The sequence below is a fragment of the Procambarus clarkii genome, chromosome 55 (assembly GCF_040958095.1).
Source record: "Procambarus clarkii isolate CNS0578487 chromosome 55, FALCON_Pclarkii_2.0, whole genome shotgun sequence".
Taxonomy (NCBI): Eukaryota; Metazoa; Arthropoda; class Malacostraca; order Decapoda; family Cambaridae; genus Procambarus; species Procambarus clarkii.
In genome coordinates this window covers 22,875,509-22,901,702 of record NC_091204.1, presented here as the reverse complement: position 1 = coordinate 22,901,702, position 26,194 = coordinate 22,875,509, and the positions used below count along the sequence as shown (strand labels likewise).

General features: G+C 46.3%; 1 protein-coding gene across 4 annotated transcripts in view; it reads left to right on the top strand.

Moving 5' to 3' along the window:
- Window positions 1-26,194, top strand: part of LOC123755764 (von Willebrand factor A domain-containing protein 5A-like) — a 273,896-nt gene that overhangs the window by 158,988 nt on the left and 88,714 nt on the right. For 3 of the 4 annotated variants that reach the window (XM_069305549.1, XM_069305547.1, XM_069305548.1), the window contains 6 exons: window positions 4,401-4,554; window positions 11,445-11,581; window positions 13,062-13,145; window positions 16,779-16,973; window positions 17,844-17,927; window positions 19,203-19,391. In XM_069305549.1, coding sequence (XP_069161650.1) covers window positions 4,401-4,554; window positions 11,445-11,581; window positions 13,062-13,145; window positions 16,779-16,973; window positions 17,844-17,927; window positions 19,203-19,391 — 843 coding nt within the window. The remainder of the gene's footprint in view (window positions 1-4,400; window positions 4,555-11,444; window positions 11,582-13,061; window positions 13,146-16,778; window positions 16,974-17,843; window positions 17,928-19,202; window positions 19,392-26,194) is intronic. The other variant, XM_045738530.2, reaches the window with a different exon arrangement.

Here is a 26,194-nt window from a genome sequence, read left to right as displayed (position 1 = left end):
ACTGGCACACGAGTAGCGTCGGTGGTACAGCTAGAGTAGCAAGCAACATCACAGTTTAAGTTGGTCAGCTCACCTTCTCAGTATCTTCAAATCACAAAATTTATGTGTAAAAAGTTAGGGCTGTAAGAATTGCTCATTAACATATAAAGTACAGGTGTGACATGAATATTTGTGTGTGTAGTGCTGAGCTTGACTCACTTTGTTTGGGCTTTAAACCCTCTCATAACAGGCAAGTTTATATCTAAATTTAAAAGGCCTCGTAAATCTAGAACTAATACAAGTCGGATACTCAAGTGCTCTTATGGTTGATGTAGAGGTCGCAGTGGCTGGATCGCTGTTGAGCTGTCTCATTTCAGACATCTGCAATGCCGCATATGCCTACTTTTAGGAGACATTCTGCCCCCTTCCTGTGTTATGAGACAATGACTCGCCCTGCTTCCTCACAGAGACATACTGCCTCCTCTTACTTTGTTTACATCTGTGTGTGAGAGCGCGGCTAGAACTGCACCCTCCCCAAGCCATGTTCCAATACTCTGACGAAAGGACTAATTTTATTTAACAATAGCAAGGGAGTCTGTAGAGTATTTTTATTGCTAATTATATTATATCCAGCCCTTTTGAACATTTGTTTAATAAGTTTAAACACTAGACTAGCTGTGGTATAAAAGAATAATCGGAGTTAAATATATATACGTGGGTGAATGGACGTCTTATTGTGATGACGTCACGGAATCTCCCATTTTCTTTACGTTTCTAATGGTGTAACTATAGTATGCTGACATATGTGTCGGATTTCCGACACCTGGTGGCCTCTGCCACCACTATAATTATGCTTGGGTGTCCTCTGTCACCACTGTATGTATGCCTTCGTTCCCTCTGCCTCATTTGTAAGTAAGCCCTGTTGTCCTTTGTCACCACTGTAAATATGTCCTGATGCCCTCTGCCACCACTGAAAGTATGCCCTGGTGTCCTCTGTCACCACTGTAGGTATGTCTGGGTGCCCTCTGCCACCACTGTAAGTATGCTTGGGTGCCCGCTGTCACCACTATAAGTATGCCTGGGTGCCCTCTGCCAACACTGTAGGTATGCCCTGGTGCCCTCTGTCACCACTGTAAGTATGCCCCGGTGCCCTCTGTCACCACTGTAAGTATGCCCTGGTGCCCTCTGTCACCACTGTAAGTATGCTTGGGTGCCCTCTGTCACCACAGTAAGTATGCCCTGGTGCCCTCTGCCACCACTGCAAGTATGCTTGGGCGCCCTCTGTCACAACTGTAAGTATGCCTGGGTGCCCTCTGTCGCCACTGTAAGTATGCCTGGGTGACCTGTCACCACTGTAAGTATGCCCTGGTGCCCTCTGTCACCACTGTAAGTATACTCTGGTGCCTTCTGCCACCACTGTAAGTATGCCCTGGTGTCCTCTGTCACCACTGTAGGTATGCCTGGGTGCCCTCTGCCACCACTGTAGGTATGCCCTGGGGCCCGCTGCCACCACTGTAAGTATGCTTGGGTTCCCGCTGTCACCACTGTAAGTATGCCTGGGTGCCCTGTGCCACCACTGTAAGTATGCCTGGGTGACCTGTCACCACTGTAAGTATGCTTGGGTGGCCTCTGTCGCCACTGTAAGTATGCCTGGGTGACCTGTCACCACTGTAAGTATGCTTGGGTGGCCTCTGTCACCACTGTAAGTATGCCTGGGTGACCTGTCACCACTGTAAGTATGCCTGGGTGCCCTCTGCCACAACTATAAGTATACCCTGGTGCCCTCTGTCACCACTGTAAGTATGCCCTGGTGCCCTCTGCCACCACTGTAAGTACGCTTGGGTGCCCTCTGCCACCATTGTAAATATGCTTGGGTGCCCTCTGTCACTACTGTAAAGTATGCCTGGGTGCCCTCTGCCTTCACTGTAATTATGCTTGGGTGCCCTCTGATACCACTGTAAGTAAGCCCTGGTGCCCTCTGCCACCACTAAGTATGCCCTGGTGTCCTCTGTCACCACTGTAAGTATGCCCTGGTGCCCTCTGTATCCACTGTATGTATGCCCTGGTGCCATCTGTCACCACTGTATGTATGCCCTGGAGCACTCTGTCACCATTGTAAGTATGCTTGGGTGCCCTCTGCCACCACTGTAAGTGCTTAACACCACACTGTGAGGTGGGAACAAGTGCTCAACACCACACTGTAAGGTGGGAACAAGTGCTCAACACCACACTGTAAGGTGGGAACAAGTGCTCAACACCACACTGTAAGGAGGGAACAAGTGCTCAACACCACACTGTAAGGTGGGAACAAGTGCTCAACACCACACTGTAAGGTGGGAACAAGTGCTCAACACCACACTGTAAGGAGGGAACAAGTGCTCAACACCACACTGTAAGGAGGGAACAAGTGCTCAACACCACACTGTAAGGTGGGAACAAGTGCTCAACACCACACTGTAAGGTGGGAACAAGTGCTCAACACCACACTGTAAGGAGGGAACAAGTGCTCAACACTACACTGTAAGGTGGGAACAAGTGCTCAACACCACACTGTAAGGAGGGAACAAGTGCTCAACACCACACTGTAAGGTGGGAACAAGTGTTCAACACCACAAGGTAAGTTGGGAACAAGTGCTCAACACTACACTGTAAGGAGGGAACAAGTGCTCAACACCACACTGTAGGGTGGGAACAAGTGCTCAACACCACACTGTAGGGTGGGAACAAGTGCTCAACACCACACTGTAGGGTGGGAACAAGTGCTCAACACCACAAGGTAAGTTGGGAACAAGTGCTCAACACTACACTGTAAGGTGGGAACAAGTGCTCAACACCACACTGTAAGGAGGGAACAAGTGCTCAACACTACACTGTAAGGTGGGAACAAGTGCTCAACACCACACTGTAAGGTGGGAACAAGTGCTCAACACCACACTGTAGGGTGGGAACAAGTGCTCAACACCACACTGTAAGGTGGGAACAAGTGCTGAACACCACACTGTAAGGTGGGAACAAGTGCTCAACACCACACTGTAAGGAGGGAACAAGTGCTCAACACTACACTGTAAGGTGGGAACAAGTGCTCAACACCACACTGTAAGGTGGGAACAAGTGCTCAACACCACACTGTAGGGTGGGAACAAGTGCTCAACACCACACTGTAAGGTGGGAACAAGTGCTCAACAGCACACTGTAAGGTGGGAACAAGTGCTCAACACCACACTGTAAGGAGGGAACAAGTGCTCAACACTACACTGTAAGGTGGGAACAAGTGCTCAACACCACACTGTAAGGAGGGAACAAGTGCTCAACACCACACTGTAGGGTGGGAACAAGTGCTCAACACCACAAGGTAAGTTGGGAACAAGTGCTCAACACCACACTGTAAGGTGGGAACAAGTGCTCAACACCACACTGTAGGGTGGGAACAAGTGCTCAACACCACACTGTAGGGTGGGAACAAGTGCTCAACACCACACTGTAGGGTGGGAACAAGTGCTCAACACCATAAGGTAAGTTGGGAACAAGTGCTCAACACCACACTGTAAGGTGGGAACAAGTGCTCAACACCACACTGTAGGGTGGGAACAAGTGCTCAACACCACACTGTAAGGTGGGAACAAGTGCTCAACACCACACTGTAGGGTGGGAACAAGTGCTCAACACCACACTGTAGGGTGGGAACAAGTGCTCAACACCACACTGTAAGGTGGGAACAAGTGCTCAACACCACACTGTAAGGTGGGAACAAGTGCTCAACACCACACTGTAAGGAGGGAACAAGTGCTCAACACCACAAGGTAAGTTGGGAACAAGTGCTCAACACCACACTGTAGGGTGGGAACAAGTGCTCAACACCACACTGTAGGGTGGGAACAAGTGCTCAACACCACACTCTAGGGTGGGAACAAGTGCTCAACACCACACTGTAGGGTGGGAACAAGTGCTCAACACCACACTGTAAGGTGGGAACAAGTGCTCAACACCACACGGTAAGTTGGGAACAAGTGCTCAACACCACACTGTAAGGTAGGAACAAGTGCTCAACACCACACGGTAAGTTGGGAACAAGTGCTCAACACCACACTGTAAGGTAGGAGCAAGTGCTCAACACCACACTGTAAGGTGGGAACAAGTGCTCAACACTACGTTGGCTCTCATATTTAAACTCACTTGAAGAGATAACAATATACGGGCTCACCATAGCCTGTGCTACATGGACACTTCGTCCTGAGTAGCTAAATCTGAAACAAGAACAAAGCTAACAATATACCCATAGTTGAATCCAGTCTGGAGCTTATAACTTCTTAAGCAATTCCCTTCACTTACGCAACTGATAATAAACCATCTAGAATGCTTACACAATATTATTTATCCTTCACGTGTCAGTCAGGTGAACATATGTATGTACTGGTGTACAGGTGAAGTCAATCAGCATCTCGGGCAAGGTTGGGGATGTCGAGCAGAGCGAGAGCATCTCTGGCAGTGACGTCGTCATTGTTCACGACACAGAAATGAGTCTCCATCGTCTGGCAGCGCGTGCACAAATCAACCAGTGGACGCTTGATGATGAGGGTAAGAGTATCGTACTATAAATAGTACTTTTATATTGTATATTACTGTATATAGTATATTGTAGAGTGGAATGAACTAACGACTCAACAAACGTACAAAGATAGACTGTTGCATCCCCTACAAATCACTCACGTTTGTACTGTTGGAATGCTCCAATTGGTTCACTAGCAACATGGACCAGTAGCTATGCAATCTGGGAGGGAGAGCGGTTTACGTCTATATTTTATTGTTACTCCCTGCAACAACCTGCAATAGCATGCAACAGCACCGGCGGTGGTTGCACTGCAAGAGGTCCCGTTGCAGGAAATCACAAAGAAACTTCCCCAGGGAACAGAAACAACCGCTGCAAATCAAGCACAGAGGGAGAAATCAGTGCGGGGGTGTTGCAACAGCAATAGAACTTCATTATACGACTGTTGCACACGACATGTTTGAAATTATCCAACACTAATACAACATTTTTTGTATAATAATACATCCTTATTGTATTAACCATAGTAATTACTAACACTACTAATTTGTAGAATTAATCCAAATAATGTTTCTATTGTAAGGCAATATTTTACCAAATCCTACCTAGTCTGAATGACGCCGGGAGGTAGCGACTGGCTAAAACATCAATTTCTCCACATTTAGTTGAATCTAAACAGAGTCGTGTTATTTACGTTCCTTTACTAAGGATAATCGTTCATTTAGTTGTTTTATTTTATATAGCATATCATTGCTTACGGAACTCGCTTATTTATGTGAATTAATAAATACAGTGGAAAATATTTCAACAAAAAAAACAATTTATATAATATTCCATTCATATATTTTGTTCAGTCTTAATAAACTGACTTGCACTATGCAAAAATATATTGCACCTTAATACATTTATCAGTGACATAAATACTTGTCACAATTCCTTACTTCACCAATTAACTACGAGTAAATGAAATACTTTAAGCTCGGGATACTATGAACGTTCTGCGCATTTTGCTCTGGCGCCGCCAGAGGGTGCAGACGTCGGGCTTGAGCTGTCAGTCGTCATTTGCTGTTGCTGAGTGGTGGTTTGCTGTGGGAGGTGTGGGGCGCCCGCTGGTCGGGGCTCCGCCTGGCGGTATGGCCGCGGCTGGTGATACCACCAGCCGCATTCACCGGGTGGATACTGTGAAGATGGATTTTTCTGTCGCTGTGGACTGGCCCATTGTGGAAATTGCTCTCTTGGACGTGCTCCGTGTAGACGTCTCCGATCTGCTGGGACTCAAGAAATTGTCGCTTACCCATGTTGCGGTATCGTTTGCCACGTCACATGTTTACCAGAAGTTTGTGGCTCGATGGGATGCATGCTCGCTTCCTCTTCCGGCTTCGGCTGTGTCTGTGGAGATCTCGGGTCCCTGGGGGCCCTTGTCGTTTGTAAGTGTTCACGACGTGCCGGTGACCTTCCCCGAGGAGGTCCTCATGTCTTTGTTTACGCGATTTGGGACGGTGGTGAAGCACCGGTTCAACATTTCGGGTGTAGGCCGGCTGAAGGGGGTTCGGCTGGGTACACGCATGCTCGTCATGCGGCTCACGAGCCCTATACCATCCAGGGTTTCGTTTCGTGGGCTCTCTATGCGGACCTTTTATCAAGGTCGAACACGCACGTGTTTCCGGTGTGGTGTTGAGGGCTACGTAGCGGCCGGTTGCGACGCTCCTCGTGCTGAGGCCCCTTCCGTTTTCCTGGAGGGTGACTTTCCCTGCTTCTCTGTGCGTGGGGGATTTCCCGGCGGATCCTCGCTCTGTACAGGGGCCTAGTGTGGTTCCTGCGGAGGCTCCAGCTGGCGCTCCATCTGGCCCTGATATGTCTGGCCCTCCTGCCCCACTGGTGAGCTCTGTGGACCTAGGGACACCTGCTTCGGACCTTCGACGTTCGGTGGTTGTGGAGGTGCATCCACAGCCGGTTGCTCCGTGGGGGCATTGGTTGGAGCTGTTGGGGTGGTGCCTGCATCTCCTGCAGACGGACATGTGCTTCCCGGGGCTGTCGGGGTGGGGGTGTGTGTGGCTCCGCCCCCGCCCTCTGCCTCGTCGCCTCTTGTAGTTTCTTCGTTACCAAGTGCCTCTTCTTCTGTGCCGGTTCCGTCGTCCTCACTGGATACCTCAAGTGTGCTGGAGTCTACCCTTCTGCCTGCTGTGTCTCTTCCTTCACCGCATCTGGTCTCCTTGGCAGGGGGTGACAGTTCTGACGATCAACGGCCTATTTCTAAGCGCCGTTGTTCGGCTCGGGGTGCGTCACCTCGCCGGACGTGGGCAGAAGAGCGTGATGATCTGGATGATGATGCTATGGGTGCCGTTGTGCCGCCTCCTGTGGTGCCTTCTGCGTTGGACGCTGTGCCCCCTGCTGGTGGCTTCCTCATTGGGCAGTTGCCCCTGGTGACTGCGACCTCGTAGTGGTGTTGTTGAAGGATGTGTGTCGGGAGGCCTCTGCTCCTGTTCCGCATGATGTGGGCTCTGGGGCGCCTGCGGAGCTCGTCGAACGGAGTGTGCGCCCTAGTGGGCGGGCCGATGTGCGGCCACTGTGCAGCCTGGTGTGCTTCCGAGGAAACCCACCCGTTTCGTCCTCCTGTCCGGCGAGGTGATCGACAGATCTACGACTTCTCTGTGTTTTCAGTTTGATGACCTAGTGCGTCCTGTTCCCTGGTGTCCATCTACCATCTGGGTTCCGCAGGCGCGGTGTTTCGTCTTGGATGTGCTGGATTTGATGCCTCAGCCTTCTGCGCCTCCTGGATGACCGCTTGCTGAAGCCGACCAACTTATATGGGATGCTTATTGCTTACGTTTTTCGGTTCGGGAGTACCCGGAGAAGTATGAGTGATTCGTATGGTTGGTTTATGTCTGTGTTGTGCGTGTTGTTTCCCCAGTGCCTGTGTGCACAGATGTGTGTGGTGTGGGTGTCTGTTCCTGGCTCCTGCGTGGCCCGTTTTGTTGTGTTTGCGTTTGTTTTGTGCTTTGCCTTTGGTATGTGCGTGTGGTTATTTCTTTGTCTCTGTACTTGCTTAATTCTTTGGACATATTTTATGTTATTTATGTTATTTATGTTCTAATATGTTCTTGATGCCCTCATTTATGTCCGGTTATGCTCCCTTATGTGCAGGGTCAAACTGCCCTAGCTTGTGTTTTCATTTACTCCCCTTTTCTGTTCTAGGGGCGGTTGGCTTCTGTGCATTTGTTGTAATTTTTGTGCATTTTTGTTATTGTCCTTATGTCATTTATTTGTTGTGTATTATATGCATTTTCTGCCCCATGCTGTTTGTGGTTTTTTTTTTTTTGCTTGTCCTGTGCTTTCCTGTGACCCTTGTATGTATTTTATGTCCGTTTCATGGTGCTTGCTATAGGCACGTTTGTTTGTAATTATTTGTTGTTTTGCTCTTGTTACCCTGTTTTTGTACTTTGGTTTTTTTAAATATGTCAATAAAAAAAAACTTGCGTAGACGATGCCATACTTGGCAGCGTGACAGACTCGTGCAGAGAGACGCCACTGAAAGGAACTTGCTTAGTGTCATTTAATTCCCTCCCACAACCACGAGAGCGGTGCCACATTATTACAGCACATAACGGAAGTGTCCTGGAACTAATTAACTCTCCAGCCAGTAGTTGACGTCTCAGCAACGGTAGTTCAAGATGAGGAATTTGGAGTCGTTCCCTCGACCAATGGACACTTGGCCCGGCAACTATTAATTACCTTTTATGCAACATTGTGATCACATGTTAAAACATTTAGACTAGTTGTCGTTAGGCCATTTATTTACAACAAGAATCCAGTACGTTTACTCTCTAGCCGTATTCCGTAATTTATGTAGGAATTTATATCCATTAATGTCTGTAGAAGAATTTTACAGTGTCCGACATATTTAAATTATATTAGGAAGAATTCCTTATTATTCTATATGTCTATTAGTTTTATGTAGAAGATTTCTACATTGTAATTGCCTTTCACTCCCGAGTCGACGTCAACCGAGGTGCTAGGCTTCCCCACCTTCACGTGCAACAATTTCCCCGACGCAACACGTCATCAGTGGAGTGTGGCAACTGATTTCACATCCCTTAATTTACAGCTAAGCTGTTAACTTTTTTTGAAGTAGACATTAATAATTTAGTTACATTAATGATCTCCTACTGAGATCAATTCTACTAACCTATTGCTTTGTCCATATACTATTCAATATTACAGTAGTATATTGAGGTTCATTTGCCTCTAATTAGTATTATATTACCAATTACATTTACATTCATATTACTTACTCTGGCGAAGACCCAGTGCCAGAATAATGATAGGGATATACTAATCATTTAGCATGTAACCCCCCATTTTAGGTGAGTGAATTTGACTCATTACATACAGTCCCTTTAATATTCAATACATTCTTAATTAAGAATATCCAAAGGACACTAGTTCTTGGAATTAATATCTAACCACTTGCTCTTAGTTTTCCACTTTTTCACAAAGTGGTGGTCCTTCGTAGCTATCGAAAATAGTATTAATTTAAATGAATTACTTGAGGCAAATTTTCCCACACGACAGACGTTAGGATCTGGGCGGCTCTCTTTTCCAACTGAGCATACACCTTCTTCCTAGCAAGTGTCACGTCTGAAACGGGGCGAGGTTTCTGCCCACCCTGGACCACTGTCAAGGGGGCGAGGTTTCTGCCCACCCTGGACCACTGTCAAGGGGGCGAGGTTTCTGCCCACCCTGGACCACTGTCAAGGGGGCGAGGTTTCTGCCCATCCTGGACCACTGTCAAGGGGGCGAGGTTTCTGCCCACCCTGGACCACTGTCAAGGGGGCGAGGTTTCTGCCCACCCTGGACCACTGTCAAGGGGGCGAGGTTTCTGCCCACCCTGGACCACTGTCAAGGGGGCGAGGTTTCTTTCCTTCCTGGACCACTGTCAAGGGGACGAGGTTTCTGCCCACCCCGGACCACTGTCAAGGGGGCGAGGTTTCTGCCCACCCTGGACCACTGTCAAGGGGGCGAGGTTTCTGCCCACCCTGGACCACTGTCAAGGGGGCGAGGTTTCTGCCTACCCTGGACCACTGTCAAGGGAGCGAGGATTCTGCCCACCCTGGATCACTGTCAAGGGGGCGAGGTTTCTTTCCTTCCTGGACCACTGTCAAGGGGACGAGGTTTCTGCCCACCCGGACCACTGTCAAGGGGGCGAGGTTTCTGCCCACCCTGGACCACTGTCAAGGGGGCGAGGTTTCTGCCCACCCTGGACCACTGTCAAGGGGGCGAGGTTTCTGTCCACCCTGGACCACTGTCAAGGGGGCGAGGTTTCTGCCCACCCTGGACCACTGTCAAGGGGGCGAGGTTTCTGCCTACCCTGGACCACCGTTCAAGGGAGTGAGGATTCTGCCCACCCTGGATCACTGTCAAGGGGGCGAGGTTTCTTTCCTTCCTGGACCACTGTCAAGGGGGCGAGGTTTCTTTCCTTCCTGGACCACTGTCAAGGGGGCGAGGTTTCTGCCCACCCCGGACCACTGTCAAGGGGGCGAGGTTTCTTTCCTTCCTGGACCACTGTCAAGGGGGCGAGGTTTCTTTCCTTCCTGGACCACTGTCAAGGGGACGAGGTTTCTGCCCACCCCGGACCACTGTCAAGGGGGCGAGGTTTCTTTCCTTCCTGGACCACTGTCAAGGGGGCGAGGTTTCTGCCCACCCCGGACCACTGTCAAGGGGGCGAGGTTTCTGCCCACCCTGGACCACTGTCAAGGGGGCGAGGTTTCTGCCCACCCTGGACCACTGTCAAGGGGGCGAGGTTTATGCCCACCCTGGACCACTGTCAAGGGGGCGAGGTTTCTGTCCACCCTGGACCACTGTCAAGGGGGCGAGGTTTCTGCCTACCCTGGACCACTGTCAAGGGAGGGAGGATTCTGCCCACCCTGGATCACTGTCAAGGGGGCGAGGTTTCTTTCCTTCCTGGACCACTGTCAAGGGGACGAGGTTTCTGCCCACCCTGCCCCACTGTCAAGGGGGCGAGGTTTCTGCCCACCCTGGACCACTGTCAAGGGGGCGAGGTTTCTGTCCACCCTGGACCACTGTCAAGGGGGCGAGGTTTCTGCCCACCCTGGACCACTGTCAAGGGGGCGAGGTTTCTGCCCACCCTGGACCACTGTCAAGGGGGCGAGGTTTCTGCCCACCCTGGACCACTGTCAAGGGGGCAAGGTTTCTGGCCACCCTGGACCACTGTCAAGGGGGCGAGGTTCCTGGCCACCCTGGACCACTGTCAAGGGGGCGAGGTTTCTGCCCACCCTGGACCACTGTCATGGGGGCGAGGTTTCTGCCCACCCTGGACCACTGTCAAGGGGGCGAGGTTTCTGCCTACCCTGGGCCACTGTCAAGGGGGCGAGGTTTCTGTCCTTCCTGGACCACTGTCAAGGGGGCGAGGTTTCTGTCCTTCCTGGACCACTGTCAAGGGGGCGAGGTTTCTTTCCTTCCTGGACCACTGTCAAGGGGGCGAGGTTTCTGCCCACCCTGGACCACTGTCAAGGGGGCGAGGTTTCTGCCCACCCTGGACCACTGTCAAGGGGGCGAGGTTTCTGCCCACCCTGGACCACTGTCAAGGGGGCGAGGTTTCTGCCCACCCTGGACCACTGTCAAGGGGGCGAGGTTTCTGCCCACCCTGGACCACTGTCAAGGGGGCGAGGTTTCTGCCCACCCTGGGCCACTGTCAAGGGGGCGAGGTTTCTGCCTACCCTGGACCACTGTCAAGTGGGCGAGGTTTCTGTCCTTCCTGGACCACTGTCAGGGGGGCGAGGTTTCTTTCCTTCCTGGACCACTGTCAAGTGGGCAGGTGTCCACGACGGAGGTGTTAGCGTCGCCCCCCCCCCCCCCCTCACTATCCACGTGTTACGTGATTCATTGTCTGCACTTGCAGAGGATGTTGCAGAGGACATGATAGCCCTAAGTGTGAGCAGCGGCGTCGTCTCCAAACTGACGGCGTGTGTGGGTGTGGACCAGGATGGTAGAACAGCGAGACACTCTCAGCCTCCTGAGGCGACACTTCCTCCGCTGGTAAGTGATAGTTACAATTAAACATAAGTGTTCTGCACAGTGGTATCAGAAGAACGTGATGGGCGTCCACGGATGCAGGTTCGAAACCCCTTTTCTGGCTCAGTGAGTTTTAATGGAATTTCTGTCAACCGGACTTCTTCTCCGGCCTTGAACTGTACTGGAGGCTCTATCTGTAAGACAGAGTCCTGTGTATCTGTAAGACAGAGTCCTGTGTATCTGAAAGGCAAAGTCCTGTGTATCTGTAAGATAGAGTGCTGTGTATCTGTAAGACAGAGTCCTATGTATCTGTAAGATAGTCCTGTGTATCTGTAAGATAGGCCTGTGTGTCTTTAAGGTAGTCCTGTGGTTTTCGATTGGGCAGCAGAAAATAACATGATGGTTAACGGTGATAAATTCCAGGTACTCAGATACGGCAAAAATGAGGATCTGAAACATAATACAGGGTACAAAACACAATCGAATCTGCCCGTAGTAGGAAAACAGCATGTCAAAGAATTTGGGAATAGTGATGTCCGACGACCTAACGTTTAGGGAGCATAACCAAGCAAGTATTGCGTCAGCCAGAAAAATGATAGGATGGATTACGAGAACCTTCAAGTCCAGAGATCCCATTACAATGGTTGTACTCTTCAAATCACTTGTGTTGTCTCGTCTTCAGTACTGCTCAGTACTCACTTCCCCCTTCAGAGCAGGAGAGATTGCTGAAATAGAGGGAATACAAAGAACATATACGGCACGCATAGACGAGATAAAGCACCTAAATTATTGGGATCGTCTCAAAGCTCTCCAAATGTACTCACTAAAAAGGAGACAAGAGAGATACCAAATAATATACACATGGAAAATACTGGAGGGACAGGGCCAAATCGTCACAGTAAAATAACAACGTACTGGAGTGAACGACATGGAAGAAAATGCAGAATAGAACCAGTGAAGAGCAGAGGTGCCATGGGCACAATCAGAGAACATTGTATGAATATCAGAGGTCCTCGGTTGTTCAACGTCCTACCAGTGAACATCAGAAATATTGCTGGAACAACCGTGGACATCTTTAAGAGGAAACTAGATTGTTTTCTTCAAGGAGTGCCGGACCAACCGGGCTGTGATGGGTATGTGGGCCTGAGGGCCGCTCCAAGCAACAGCCTTGTGGACCAAACTCTCACAAGTCAAGTCTGGCCTCGGGCCGGGCTTAGGGAGTAGAAGAACTCCCAGAACCCCCATCAAACAGGATTATCAAGCAGGTACCTGTAAGTTAGTCTTGTGTATTTGTAAGATAGTCCTGTGTATCTGTAAGATAGTCCTGTGTATCTGTAAGATAGAGTCCTGTGTATCTGTACGATAGAGTCCTGTGAACATGTAAGATTTCAGTCAGCTATACAGAGAGAATGTTATTACCCCCACAGATAGTCTTCTCTTAGCGTCGTGTGTATATATAGAAGGAGTACAGGCATTATGAAGTGTTTGTTATGTTATTTTGCAGGGTCCTGGCCAAATGAGGATGGCTGCTCCTAGTTCCTCTTCAAGTTATCTGCAGTACTGCCATATGCCTTCTTTTCAATGTAACGTAAGTAAGAAAACTGTAGCGATTGTATGTTATTATTTCATCTGGGTGAATGGCAGTGTTGTTGTTCTCAAGTTCGTGACCTGAAAAAGGTTTAAACGGTGCCCATCATTTCCTATCGGGTTCCCTTATGGGGTTTTATATAGATGTCATCGTTTCCTCAAATCATGTCTTGTGAGATGACTACGTGGCGGGTCCTGTCCAGTGGGGCCCGATTTACGAAGCAGTTACCCAAACACCTACTAATGTGTACATCTTTCCTCAATCTTTGACGGCTTTGGTTACATTTATTAAATTGTTTACAAGCATGAAAACTTGCCAATCATCTGTTGTTATTGTTATAAACAGCCTCCTGGTGCTTTGGAACTCATTAACTGTTTAAGAAATGTAAACAAAGCCACCAAAGATTGCAAAAAGATGCACAGGTTAGTAAGTGCTTGCGTAGCTGCTTCGTGAATCTGGCTCAGGGGTTTCCGGCTTCAGCTGGCTCTAATATCAGCTGATCAGTGCTGGAAATACTTCCTTCACTTTGCCAGTATATGCTTCGGTGCTCACGTGTTGCTTTAGACAGTGATTCCACTGTAACTGTTCGTGTCTGATGTCATTACTCTTGCAAAGACTGTATAATATTGTCCATCTTCATTTCATCCAACCCACTTCATAACATATAATTTTTGGAAAATCAAATTCGAACATTTATCATATACTCCTATCACTCATTTTGTCCTGGTCAAAATAAGAGTTTCTAAATTCACCCATTGCTGGCCATTCATGCTGACTATCACTTTTTTTATTTATAAAAGAAACCACAATGTACAAACAGAAAACCACATAAAAATAAAAACAAAAGTACATACAGGATACACAGAATACAGTAATTCAACATGAAAAGAACCTAAACACAAGAAGAACCAAAAGTGAAATACACATGATACAAAGCATACAACAAACCCCTACACGGGCACAAAATACAGAACAGAAATCAGAACAGAACACATAACCAGTACTAGAAACACAAAGCATCAATAACAGAAAACAGAGCCACACAGGGAACCGAAAGTACAAAAAAAAAAAGTACAAAAAAAAAGTAAAAAAAAAAACACGCAAACGACATAAGGTTAGAAGAACACCAGTACATAAAATAATCAATCACCACTCCAAACACACAAATACAGCAGCACAACAGTGCAACCAACCAAACAAAAGACACACAGAGCAGGAAGTATAAAACCACACCCAACCACACAGAACATAAACAGAAAGACACGGACACACACGCAAACCCCACACAAGCAAACCCACAAACAAAAAACCGGAACACGCAGGAACCGGAAAACAAACCCCCGCCCGACCCAGACACCCACATGCAAACCCACTTCACAAGCACGCACCCATGTGCAAGCAACATTACACACACACAGCAATCATCGAGGAGGATATTTCTCAGGGAACCGCCACAACGGACACTTCCGCTTATAAACCTCCCATATCAAATACTCCGGTTCAGTAGGGGAACGGCCCCTCACGACACCACGGGTACGTCATCAACTCAGGGACCACCAAATCTGGTGGAAGCGACCGCCCCCAACCAGAGGACACCGAAAACGAAGACCTAGTCAGGTGAGGCAGGAACACCACCACAAAGGAAGCAGAAGATACAGGAACAGCGGGGAGAGGCTGCTGAGGCAGCAACACCGCCCCTGATAAAGCAGGGGCACAGAAGAAACGGCCGTAGACGGGAGGGGTGGTAGAACCGCCGCCGACGAAACAGGGGATGGGGGAGAGGGCACGGAACTCTCAGAGCGAGCAGTTTTCTTTAGCACCACCACCACCAGGTCGCCACGCTCACTCTCAACCTCACAAGGGGGAACCACCTCCCACGAGGAACCGGAACAATATGACGTGGGCGACACACCCAAATCAGGAGCCACAGGCCCCACACCGGTCCCCACCCCTACAGCAGAAGCCACACCAGAGCCCACACCATCCACCAAAACCACACCAGCACCAGATGCACCATCTTCGCATTCCACAGAGGAACAGCTCGTAGAAGAATCATCAACACATGCTGCATCCTCACATTCCTCTGCCAACGTACGAGGAGGCGAAGCCCCCGTATCCGTACGTGAATGCTTGTGGACTAGCCGTTGGTCATCGGAGCTGTCACCCCCTGCAGAAGGCACCCAAGAAGAGCCAGTGGCAGGCTGCCCCATAACCGGGGGAGCACGACCCTGCAGTATTTCATCCTCAACGACACGGGGAACGAAACCGCAACTCACAGAGGAGACAGGCGAAATAACAGGTACGGCCAGTGGAGGAGGGAGCACCACAAGTGTGGGGTATCTGCAGGGATGGCGTAGGCGAAAGAGGAGCAGAGGCTGGAACAGGTGCAGATGCTGTCGGAAGCAAAAAGACAGACCGCGAGGACAGAGCTGCACACACCACCACCTCGTCATGGACACCACCATCCAAACACGCCGGGCCAGCAGCCGAGGAACCTGGGACCACCACCACCGGGTCAGCAGGCAGCAGGGGAAATTCCCCACCTGCTCCATCACGAAGTGAAAGATCCTGCACCATTAACGGAGGAAAATCCTCTTCTCGGAACAGATTAACAGGTGCAGCCGCGACCCCAGTGTGAGCGGCTGCCAGGTGCCCCTCAAGGCCACAACGAAAACAGGAGCGTGGCTGCCCTGCATAGAAAACCCGCAAAGTGTACCCCATCAGGGTAACTGTGGAGGGAACTGGGGACTTGAGTCTCAAGGCGAGAGTCCGAGTACCACAGGAGACCCCACGCCACCTGCCGGAAGAGATGGAGTTCATTCGGAGGGAAACCACCGTTCCAAACTGGCAAAAATACCTCCAAAGCAGGGCCTTGGAGAATTCAAAAGGCACACATTGCAGCGCCACGTACGTTACAGCACAACAGCGGTACGAAACAGTTATGGTACCACAGTCCCCAGTGAGCATCAATGTCCACCCGTCATAGCTTGTCATGAAATAATTATAAACTGCCGCAGAGCGAAACTTCACGAGTGCCCGGTGGGTCATTAACAACTGAAGTCTGTACACGTCGGCCACACAAACTCGTGGCATATCCCACAACACATTCTCAAGTGCAGGGTATAACGCTCGGCCAAAAAATTCAAGCCCAATCGTTTCACTCCGGTGAACAGTGGGTAAGGCGGAGGTCCTCATGCCCCCGACTCACCAAACAACGATCTCCCTCACACAGCCAGCACCAGGCAATGACACACTGCAACAACTGGAGAGGTCAGGTGAAACGACCTCGCGCCACGATAACCAGGGCGCGACTCCATGCTGACTATCATTTTGTCATTGTGGTTGGCTGTGATATACACTAGTCCTGTATATCTCAGTTATATCTACTAGTCCTGTTTATCTCATTTATATTCACTAGTTCTGTGTATCTCAGCTATAAACACTAGTCCTGTGTATCTCAGCTATAAACACTAGTCCTGTGTATCTCAGCTATAAACACTAGTCCTGAGTATCACAAATAAATTTATCGAGGGTATATAGACAACTTTATCCCCCATACACACTATACTCTCACCTTGGTGCTCCTCTACTCATTCAATCCACATGAAATAAGTAACGTGTGTTATTCTTCAGAAGGGTTTTGGAACAAGGATGATTCCTTCTAGTTCCACTTCAAGTATTCAGCAGATGAGTCCCACAACAGGGATGAGTCCTCCTAGTTCCACTTCAAGTATTCAGCAGATGAGTCCTACAACAGGGATGATTCCTCCTAGTTCCACTTCAAGTCAGCAGTATAATATGCCAGATATAAACCCACAACCTGAGAATGTAAGCATATTATTGGTGGTGTTTTTTTAACAGAATGTATAGCATGTATATGTATACAATTTGAACTGTGTTTAAAAGTCTGTTGTGGCTTTCGTGCAAGCTTTGGTGTTATAACTAGCATAAAGGGTCTCTGCAGTACAGTCGGGTTTGTTCTCGACGCACAATCAAGAATTCTGGGTTAGAATCCTGGGCGTGACTGAAATGGTTGGGCACATTTCATATCACCTAATGGCGCTGTTCACCTAGCAGTAAGTAGGTACTCAGAAGTTAGTCAGCTTATTGTGGGGTTGCATCCTGGGCGGGGTCAGTAATTCCACCTTGATGATGGGGAGGGGAGGGGGGCTCGATATAAGTCTAACAAGTATTACTACACTCTGGCTTCCTGTTCCACAACACAATGAATTATAAATTACATAACAACATGTTGTTTCACGAATAAACTTTGGAGACTTTTTTTGAAGGCTTCACAAGTCAACCTCAAACTCCAAAAGTTTGTTGTCAACTTTAAGTCTTTTGGATTTAGCCTTAATCTGTAATTTACTGTTTTACAACTGTGAATAACAGTTGGAGGTTGGATTGTATTTGTGTGCATGTAATTACCTAAGTGTAATAGCTAAGTGTAATTACCTAAGTGTAGTTACAGGCTGAGAGCTACGCTCGTAGTGTCCCATCTTCCGAGTACTCTTTGTCGTATAACACTTTGAAACAACTGACGGTTTTGTTACAAGATAGTCCTGTGCATCTGTAAGATTTCAGTCAGTTATACAGAGAGAATGTTATTACCCACACAGATAGTCTTCCCTGAGCGCCGTGTGTGTATATATAGATGGAGTATAGATATTATGAAGTGTTTGTTATGTTATTTTGCAGGATCCTGGCCAAATGAGGATGACTGCTCCTAGTTCCTCTTCAAGTATTCTGCTTTACCACCGTTTACCTGATTCACAGTGTAAAGTAAGATGGAAAACTGTAGCGATTGTATGTTATTATTTCATCTGGGTGAATGGCAGTGTTGTTGTTCTCAGGTTCGTGACCTGAAAGAGGTTTAAACGGTGGTTATCTTGAGATGATTTCGGGGCTTTTAGTGTCACCGCGGCCCGGTCTTCGACCAGGCCTCCACCCCCAGGAAGCAGCCCGTGACAGCTGACTAACTCCCAGGTACCTATTTACTGCTAGGTAACAGGGGCATTCAGGGTGAAAGAAACTTTGCCCATTTGTTTCTGCCTCGTGCGGGAATCGAACCCGCGCCACAGAATTACGAGTCCTGCATGCTACGAGGCTACCAGGCTACAAGGCCCCTTTCCTGTGTCCATTTCCTGTCGGGTTCCCTTATGGGGTTTTATATAGATGTCATCGTTTTCTCCGATCATGTCTTGTGAGATGACTACGAGGCGGGGTCTGTCTGGAACCAGATTCACGAAGCCATTACGCAAGCACTTACGAACGTGTACATCTTTCCTCAATCTATGACGGCTTTGGTTACATTTATTAAACAGTTTACTAGCATGAAACTTAGCAATCAACTTTAGTTATTGTTATAAACAGCCTTCTGGTGTTTCAGAGCTCATTAACTGTTTAATAATTATAAACAAAGCCACCAAAGATTGAGAAAAGATGTATAGGTTAGTAAGTGTTTGCGTAACTGCTTCATGAATCTGGCTCAGAGGTTTCCGGCTATTGCCGGCTCTAATATCAGCTGACCAGAGCCATAAATTCTTCCTTCACTTTGCCAGTATATGCTCCGGTGCTCACATGTTGCTTTAGACAGTGATTCCAATGTAACTGATGATGTCCAATGTCATTACTCTTGCAAAGACTGTATAATATTGTCAAGTCCATCTTTATTCCCTCCAACCCACTTCATTACATATTATTTTTGAAAATCAAATTCAAACTTTTATCATTTACTCCTGTCACTCATTTTGTCCAGGTCAAAATAAGAGCTTCTAAATTCTTCTATTGCTGGCCATTCATGCTGACTATCATTTTGTCATTGTGGTTGGCAGTTATATACATTAGTTCTGTATATCTATGATAAACATTAGCCCTGTATATCAGTTATATATACTAGTCCTGTATGTCAGTTATAAACACTAGTCCTGTATATATTAAAGAAATTTATAGAAAGTATGCAGGCAACTTTATCCCCATACACACTATACTCTCACCTTGGTGCTCCTCTACACATTCAATCCACATGAAATATCTAATATATGTGTTATTCTGCAGATGGGTCTTAGAACAGGGATGATTCCTCCTAGTTCCACTTCAAGTATTCAGATGTGTCGTATAACACGGATGAGTCCTACTTTCACTTCAAGTATTCAGGAGAAAAGTCCTACAACAGGGATGATTCCTCATAGTTCCAATTCAAGTCAGCAGTATAATATGCCAGATATAAACCCACAAACTGAGAAGGTAAGCATATTATTGGTGCTTTATTTAACAGAATGTATAGCATGTATATGTATGCAATTTGAAATGTGTTCTAAAGTCTGTTGTGGCTTTTGTGCAAGCATCAAGGGGACACGGTAGTACAGTCGGGTTCGTTCTCAACGCACAATCAACAATTCTGGGTTCAATTCCCTAGTGGAACGGAAATGGTTGGGCACATTTCCTACCACCTAATGGTGCTGTTCACCTAGCAGTAAGTAGGTACTCAGGAGTTAGTCAGCTTATTGTGGGGTTGCATCCTGGGCGGGGTCAGTAATTCCACCTTGATGATGGGGAGGGGAGGGGGGCTCGATATAAGTCTAACAAGTATTACTACACTCTAGCTTCCTGTCCCACAACACAATGAATTATAAATTATATAACAACATGTTGTTTCACGAATAAACTTTGGAGATTTTTTTTGAAGGCTTCACAAGTTAACCTCAAACTCCAAAAGTTTGTTGTCAACTTTAAGTCTTTTGGATTTAGCCTTAATCTGTAATTTACTGTTTTACAACTGTGAATAACAGTTGGAGGTTGGATTGTCTTTGTGTGCGTGTAATTACTTAAGTGTAATAGCTAAGTGTAATTACCTAAGTGTAGTTACAGGCTGAGAGCTACGCTTGTAGTGTCCCGTCTTCCGAGTACTCTTTGTCGTATAACACTTTGAAACCACTGACGGTTTTTGTAGCAAGATAGTGTTGTGTATCTATAAGATAGTCCTGTGTATCTGTAAGATAGAGTCCTGTGTATCTGTAAGATAAAGTCCTGCGTATCTGTATCCAAGATTACCATCAGAGTGCCGGCGGGCTGATGGGCAAATAGCCTCGGCTACCATCAGCTTTTGTCTGGTCGTGATGGTCGAGAGGATTAGGTGCCCTGTACACCAGATGCAAAGTGCTCCTGGCAGTATGGGTTCGAGTCACTTCTGGGCTGTGAGTTTTCAGTTACACACACACATACACACACATATATATATATATATATATATATATATATATATATATATATATATATATATATATATATATATATATATATATATATATATAATGTACACTTTATTATGCAAGGTTATACAGTTACATATCTGATTTTATACAAAAAATGAACATTAAGAGGACACAAGAAAAAGTTCGCTTCCTAGAGACTGTAGATTTCCTCGAACTCCTCCGCCGCCGGGCAGGAACCGAGGATGCAGCGGGCATTTCCCCTCTGGATCGCGACACTGAGGCGCTGAAAGAGAAAACTTGCTGCTCTAGGGTCTCTTGTGGTGTCAATGAGCTTGGAACCAAGATCCTTAAGAAACCTTCTTGCACTCTCACCCCATGGGCCTAGGGTCTCAGACCCTATTGGAATGAAGTTGTACCTTTGATCTAATTGCCTGTACTTGACTGACTTTTGTTTTTCTCTGTGTGTCGCTGCGGCTCCTGCTGTGCCGGCAGAGAGGGTGATGTATGTCGTTGCCAGGGTGGATACGCAAGTATAGTCCCATGCTAACTGCCTGCCACCCTTCCACGGACGCAGTGTGATTCCGTCTGGTCGGCCGGCAAAGCTAACAGAGTCACGGTTCAGTAGGTTGCGGGGCTCTCTCTCCGCTGGACACTGAGCAGAGGCAAGGCTTCTTTTAATGATGTCGTTGACTTCGTCGTGTCTAGTGTGCCAACCACCCGATTTTCCACAGTGCAGGCCATGCAATCCATATTCATCAGCATCTGCCTCGCCGCAAATACACCTGTGAACAGTGTGGATAGGGGCAGCAAGGCGGAGAGCGACTGCAATACGGAGCTCCTGCGGATCAAGACGTGTGCCTGTCGCAGACATAGGGACTGCCAGAAGGAAGTCCCCTGCATGGGGAGCCTGCACAGCTGTGAGGCGTGCACGATCACTGGGGGTTGTTGCTGCCTCCAGCAAAGCTGTGGCTTCTTTGTCTACAATGGGGCTGTCCTTACTAGTAAGGACAAGACAAGAACATATCGATGCCAACACAGAAGACAATGTCCAACATAACAGGCCAATTACACTGGATTAATCTTTGTGTTTAGATAGGATATGCCTCGTATGGGCCAATAAGCCTTCTGCAGCCCCTATGTTTATCCCTTATGTATCCCCCCATGTTTTCACCTTCATTGTATTATCACCTGACCTAATGCGGGTATAAAATCAACTAGTATTGTAAGATCTGTTTACTTGAGAATGAACCATGGAGGTTCGAAACGTCGTGCAAATTATACAAATAAGTGTAATACACTCTATAGTAAATCACTTCTTTTCTTCACCTTAAAAGTACGAAAATGAGTTTTGGAGAACTCCTATTTCAATTAAGCCCTGATGCTAAGAAAATAGTTAGAGGGACAGAAGCCCTAAACCAGAAAATAATAAATACAGAATATGCGGTCATATTCAATGAAATATATATATATATATATATATATATATATATATATATATATATATATATATATATATATATATATATATATATATATTAGTATATTTTGGTAGCAGCCTTTCCTGTAGACATATGTTATTAAATATGACCGAAAAAGTAAGATTAATAATTCTAACACAAATTTTCTCGATATTTCTTATATTTCTTTTCACTATTGATGGTAACTGAAAAATCAATTCTGAAAAATTCATTTTTATTTCTAGTCTGACGTGACACTTGAACGCGTTTCGTAATAACTTGTTACATTTTCAAAGACTTTAGTTTACACACACACAACTATAACTAAACAGAGTTTAAACAGCTTCGATTTTATACCTGCATATGGGTGAGGTGATATGTTACAACAGTTTTGGATGAGGTGAAAACAAACTTTCAACACAAGACAGAACACAAAACAATGGGTATAATATTTTGTAAGTTAAAGGGAAGAATGGAAGTAACTGCAAAGGGCCTATTGGCCCATATTTCTTGATGCTTCTATATTGGTGCGGAGTCTTCAAGTGGGTAGAATATAGTTGTGCATTAATTGGCTGTTGATTGCTTGTGTTGACTTCTTATTGTGTAGTGCCTCGCAGATCTCAAGCCGCCTGCTATCGCTGTATCTATCGATGATTTCCATGTTTTTTGTTAAGACTTCTCTGGTGATGGTCTGGTTGTGGGAAGAGATTATATGTTCCTTAATGGAGCGCTGTTGCTTATGCATCGTTAATCGCCTGGAAAGAGATGTTGTTGTCTTGCCTATATACTGAATTCTTTGAGGCTTACAGTCCCCAAGTGGGCATTTGAAGGCATAGACGACATTGGCCTCTTTTAAAGCGTTCTGCTTTGTGTCTGGAGAGTTTCTCATGAGTAGGTTGGCCGTTTTCTTGGTTTTATAGTAGATCGTCAATTGTATCTTCTGATTTTTGTCTGTAGGGATAACGTTCCTATTAACAATATCTTTCAGGACCTCGCCCAAATGCAGGTATAAAATCGAAGCTGTTTAAACTGTGTTTAGTTATAGTTGTGTGTGTAAACTAAGGTCTTTGTAAATGTAACAAGTTATTACGAAACGCGTTCAAATATCACGTCAGACTAGAAATAAAAATGAATTTTGGAGAATTGATTTTTCAGTTACCATCAACAGTGAAAAGAAATATAAGAAATATTGAGAAAATTCGTGTTAGAATTATTAATCTTACTTTTTCGGTCATATTTAATAACATACATACATACATATATATACATATATATATATATATATATATATATATATATATATATATATATATATATATATATATATATATATATATATATATATATATATAACTGAAAACTCACACCCCAGAAGTGACTCGAACCCATACTCCCAGGAGCCACGCAACTGGTATGTACAAGACGCCTTAATCCACTTGACCATCACGACCGGACATAATGAGGTGATAGCCGAGGCTATTTGAACCACCCCACCGCCGGCACTCGGATAGTAATCTTGGGCATAGCATTTTACCAAATCACCTCATTCTTTGGGGCACACGTGAGGAACACAAATGCGAACAAGCCTGAATGGTCCCCAGGACAATATGCAACTGAAAACTCACACCCCAGAAGTGACTCGAACCCATACTCCCAGGAGCCACGCAACTGGTATGTACAAGACGCCTTAATCCACTTGACCATCACGACCGGACATAATGAGGTGATAGCCGAGGCTATTTGAACCACCCCACCGCCGGCACTCGGATAGTAATCTTGGGCATAGCATTACTGTCAATGCTGCTGTCAATTACTGTCAATTACTGTCGTGATGGTCAAGTGGATTATGGCGTCTTGTACATACCATTTGCGTGGCTCCTGGGAGTATGGGTTCGAGTCACTTCTGGGGTGTGAGTTTTCAGTTGCATATTGTCCTGGGGACCATTCAGGCTTGTTCGCATTTGTGTTCCTCACGTGTGCCCCAAAGAATGAGGTGATTTGGTAAAATGCTATGCCCAAGATTACTATCCGAGTGCCGGCGGTGGGGTGGTTCAAATAGCCTCGGCTATCACCTCATTATGTCCGGTCGTGATGGTCAAGTGGATTAAGGCGTCTTGTACATACCAGTTGCGTGGCTCCTGGGAGTATGGGTTCGAGTCACTTCTGGGGTGTGAGTTTTCAGTTGCATATTGTCCTGGGGACCATTCAGGCTTGTTCGCATTTGTGTTCCTCACGTGTGCCCCAAAGAATGAGGTGATTTGGTAAAATGCTATGCCCAAGATTACTATCCGAGTGCCGGCGGTGGGGTGGTTCAAATAGCCTCGGCTATCACCTCATTATGTCCGGTCGTGATGGTCAAGTGGATTAAGGCGTCTTGTACATACCAGTTGCGTGGCTCCTGGGAGTATGGGTTCGAGTCACTTCTGGGGTGTGAGTTTTCAGTTGCATATTGTCCTGGGGACCATTCAGGCTTGTTCGCATTTGTGTTCCTCACGTGTGCCCCAAAGAATGAGGTGATTTGGTAAAATGCTATGCCCAAGATTACTATCCGAGTGCCGGCGGTGGGGTGGTTCAAATAGCCTCGGCTATCACCTCATTATGTTTGGTCGTGATGGTCAAGTGGATTAAGGCGTCTTGTATATACCAGTTGCGTGGCTCCTGGGAGTATGGGTTCGAGTCACTTCTGGGGTGTGAGTTTTCAGTTGCATATTGTCCTGGGGACCATTCAGGCTTGTTCGCATATATATATATATATATATATATATATATATATATATATATATATATATATATATATATATATATAGATATAATATATATATATATATATATATATATATATAGAGAGAGAGAGAGAGAGAGAGAGAGAGAGAGATTCTCAAGAGAGATTGAGCCTGCTCTTCCCTACATCATTACGTCAAAGTACAAGATACTATATAGAAGATACGTCCACCAGTATCGCCAAACGTTTTGCCCAGAGAGCAAATCGTACCCTGCACACACCGACACCTGGCCACAGCCCGTAACAAGCAAACTGCTCATCCTCTGCCTGCCTGTTGCTGATTGGCTGGTGTCTCGTCGCACCTGCCCTCCGCCACCACCACAAGTCGACGTCTGGGCAGCAGCACGCCAGTCTCGTCACAATATCTTTGTGCTCCATGAAGTTGACATCTCTCGCTGGTAGACTAAGCCTTGGCTTTCGTGTACTAAGGGAGGTGGCAGCTTGTAGCCAGTATTCCAGCACACACACATTATTTTATTTTGCTATTACTGTAACTTACTTGTCTTAGCGTAACTTTTCATTTGCCTGTGATTATTCATGTTATTTTGTTTGTTTACTTGTCCTGCCTTTTATGAGATTACCTTTATTCATGTCTTGTTTTCTAGAGTAATTAAAATTTCATTGTTTATATACTTGTGTTTTGTGTGTCATCCCATTACCTTACCACAGACGAAAGGACAAACTTTTCTCTTTTTTTTTGTGATGTGACGAGGCCCTGCCCCCAGCTTTTGAAACAGCCGAACACCAACGCTTTACCGTCACAATATATATATATATATATATATATATATATATATATATATATATTATTAAATATGACCGAAAAAGTAAGATTAATAATTCTAACACGAATTTTCTCAATCTTTCGTACATTTCTTTTCACTGTTGGAGGTAAATCAAAAATCAATTCTCCAAAATTCATTTTTATTTCTAGTCTGACGCGACACGAGCGCATTTCGTAAAACTTATTACATTTTCAAAGACTTTAGTTCACAAATACACAACTGAATAGAACTTACGCATCTCCAATTATATATCTACCTTTGAGTGAGGTGGAAGGGGTGATGTGGCATTAACACAAGACAGAACAAAATGTGGCATTAATAGGGTATTAATTTCATCAACACAAGACAGAACAAGATGGTATTAATAGGGTATTAATGTCATCAACACAAGACAGAACACGAAACAATGGATATTGAATAGAAGTGTTTGTAGAAAGCCTATTGGTCCATATTTCTTGATGCTTCTATATTGGAGCGGAGTCTTGAGGTGGGTAGAATATAGTTGTGCAATAATTGGCTGTTGATTGCTGGTGTTGACTTCTTGATGTGTAGTGCCTCGCAAACGTCAAGCCGCCTGCTATCGCTGTATCTATCGATGATTTCTGTGTTGTTTACTAGGATTTCTCTGGAGATGGTTTGGTTGTGGGAAGAGATTATATGTTCCTTAATGGAGCCCTGTTGCTTATGCATCGTTAAACGCCTAGAAAGAGATGTTGTTGTCTTGCCTATATACTGGGTTTTTTGGAGCTTACAGTCCCCAAGAGGGCATTTGAAGGCATAGACGACGTTAGTCTCTTTTAAAGCGTTCTGT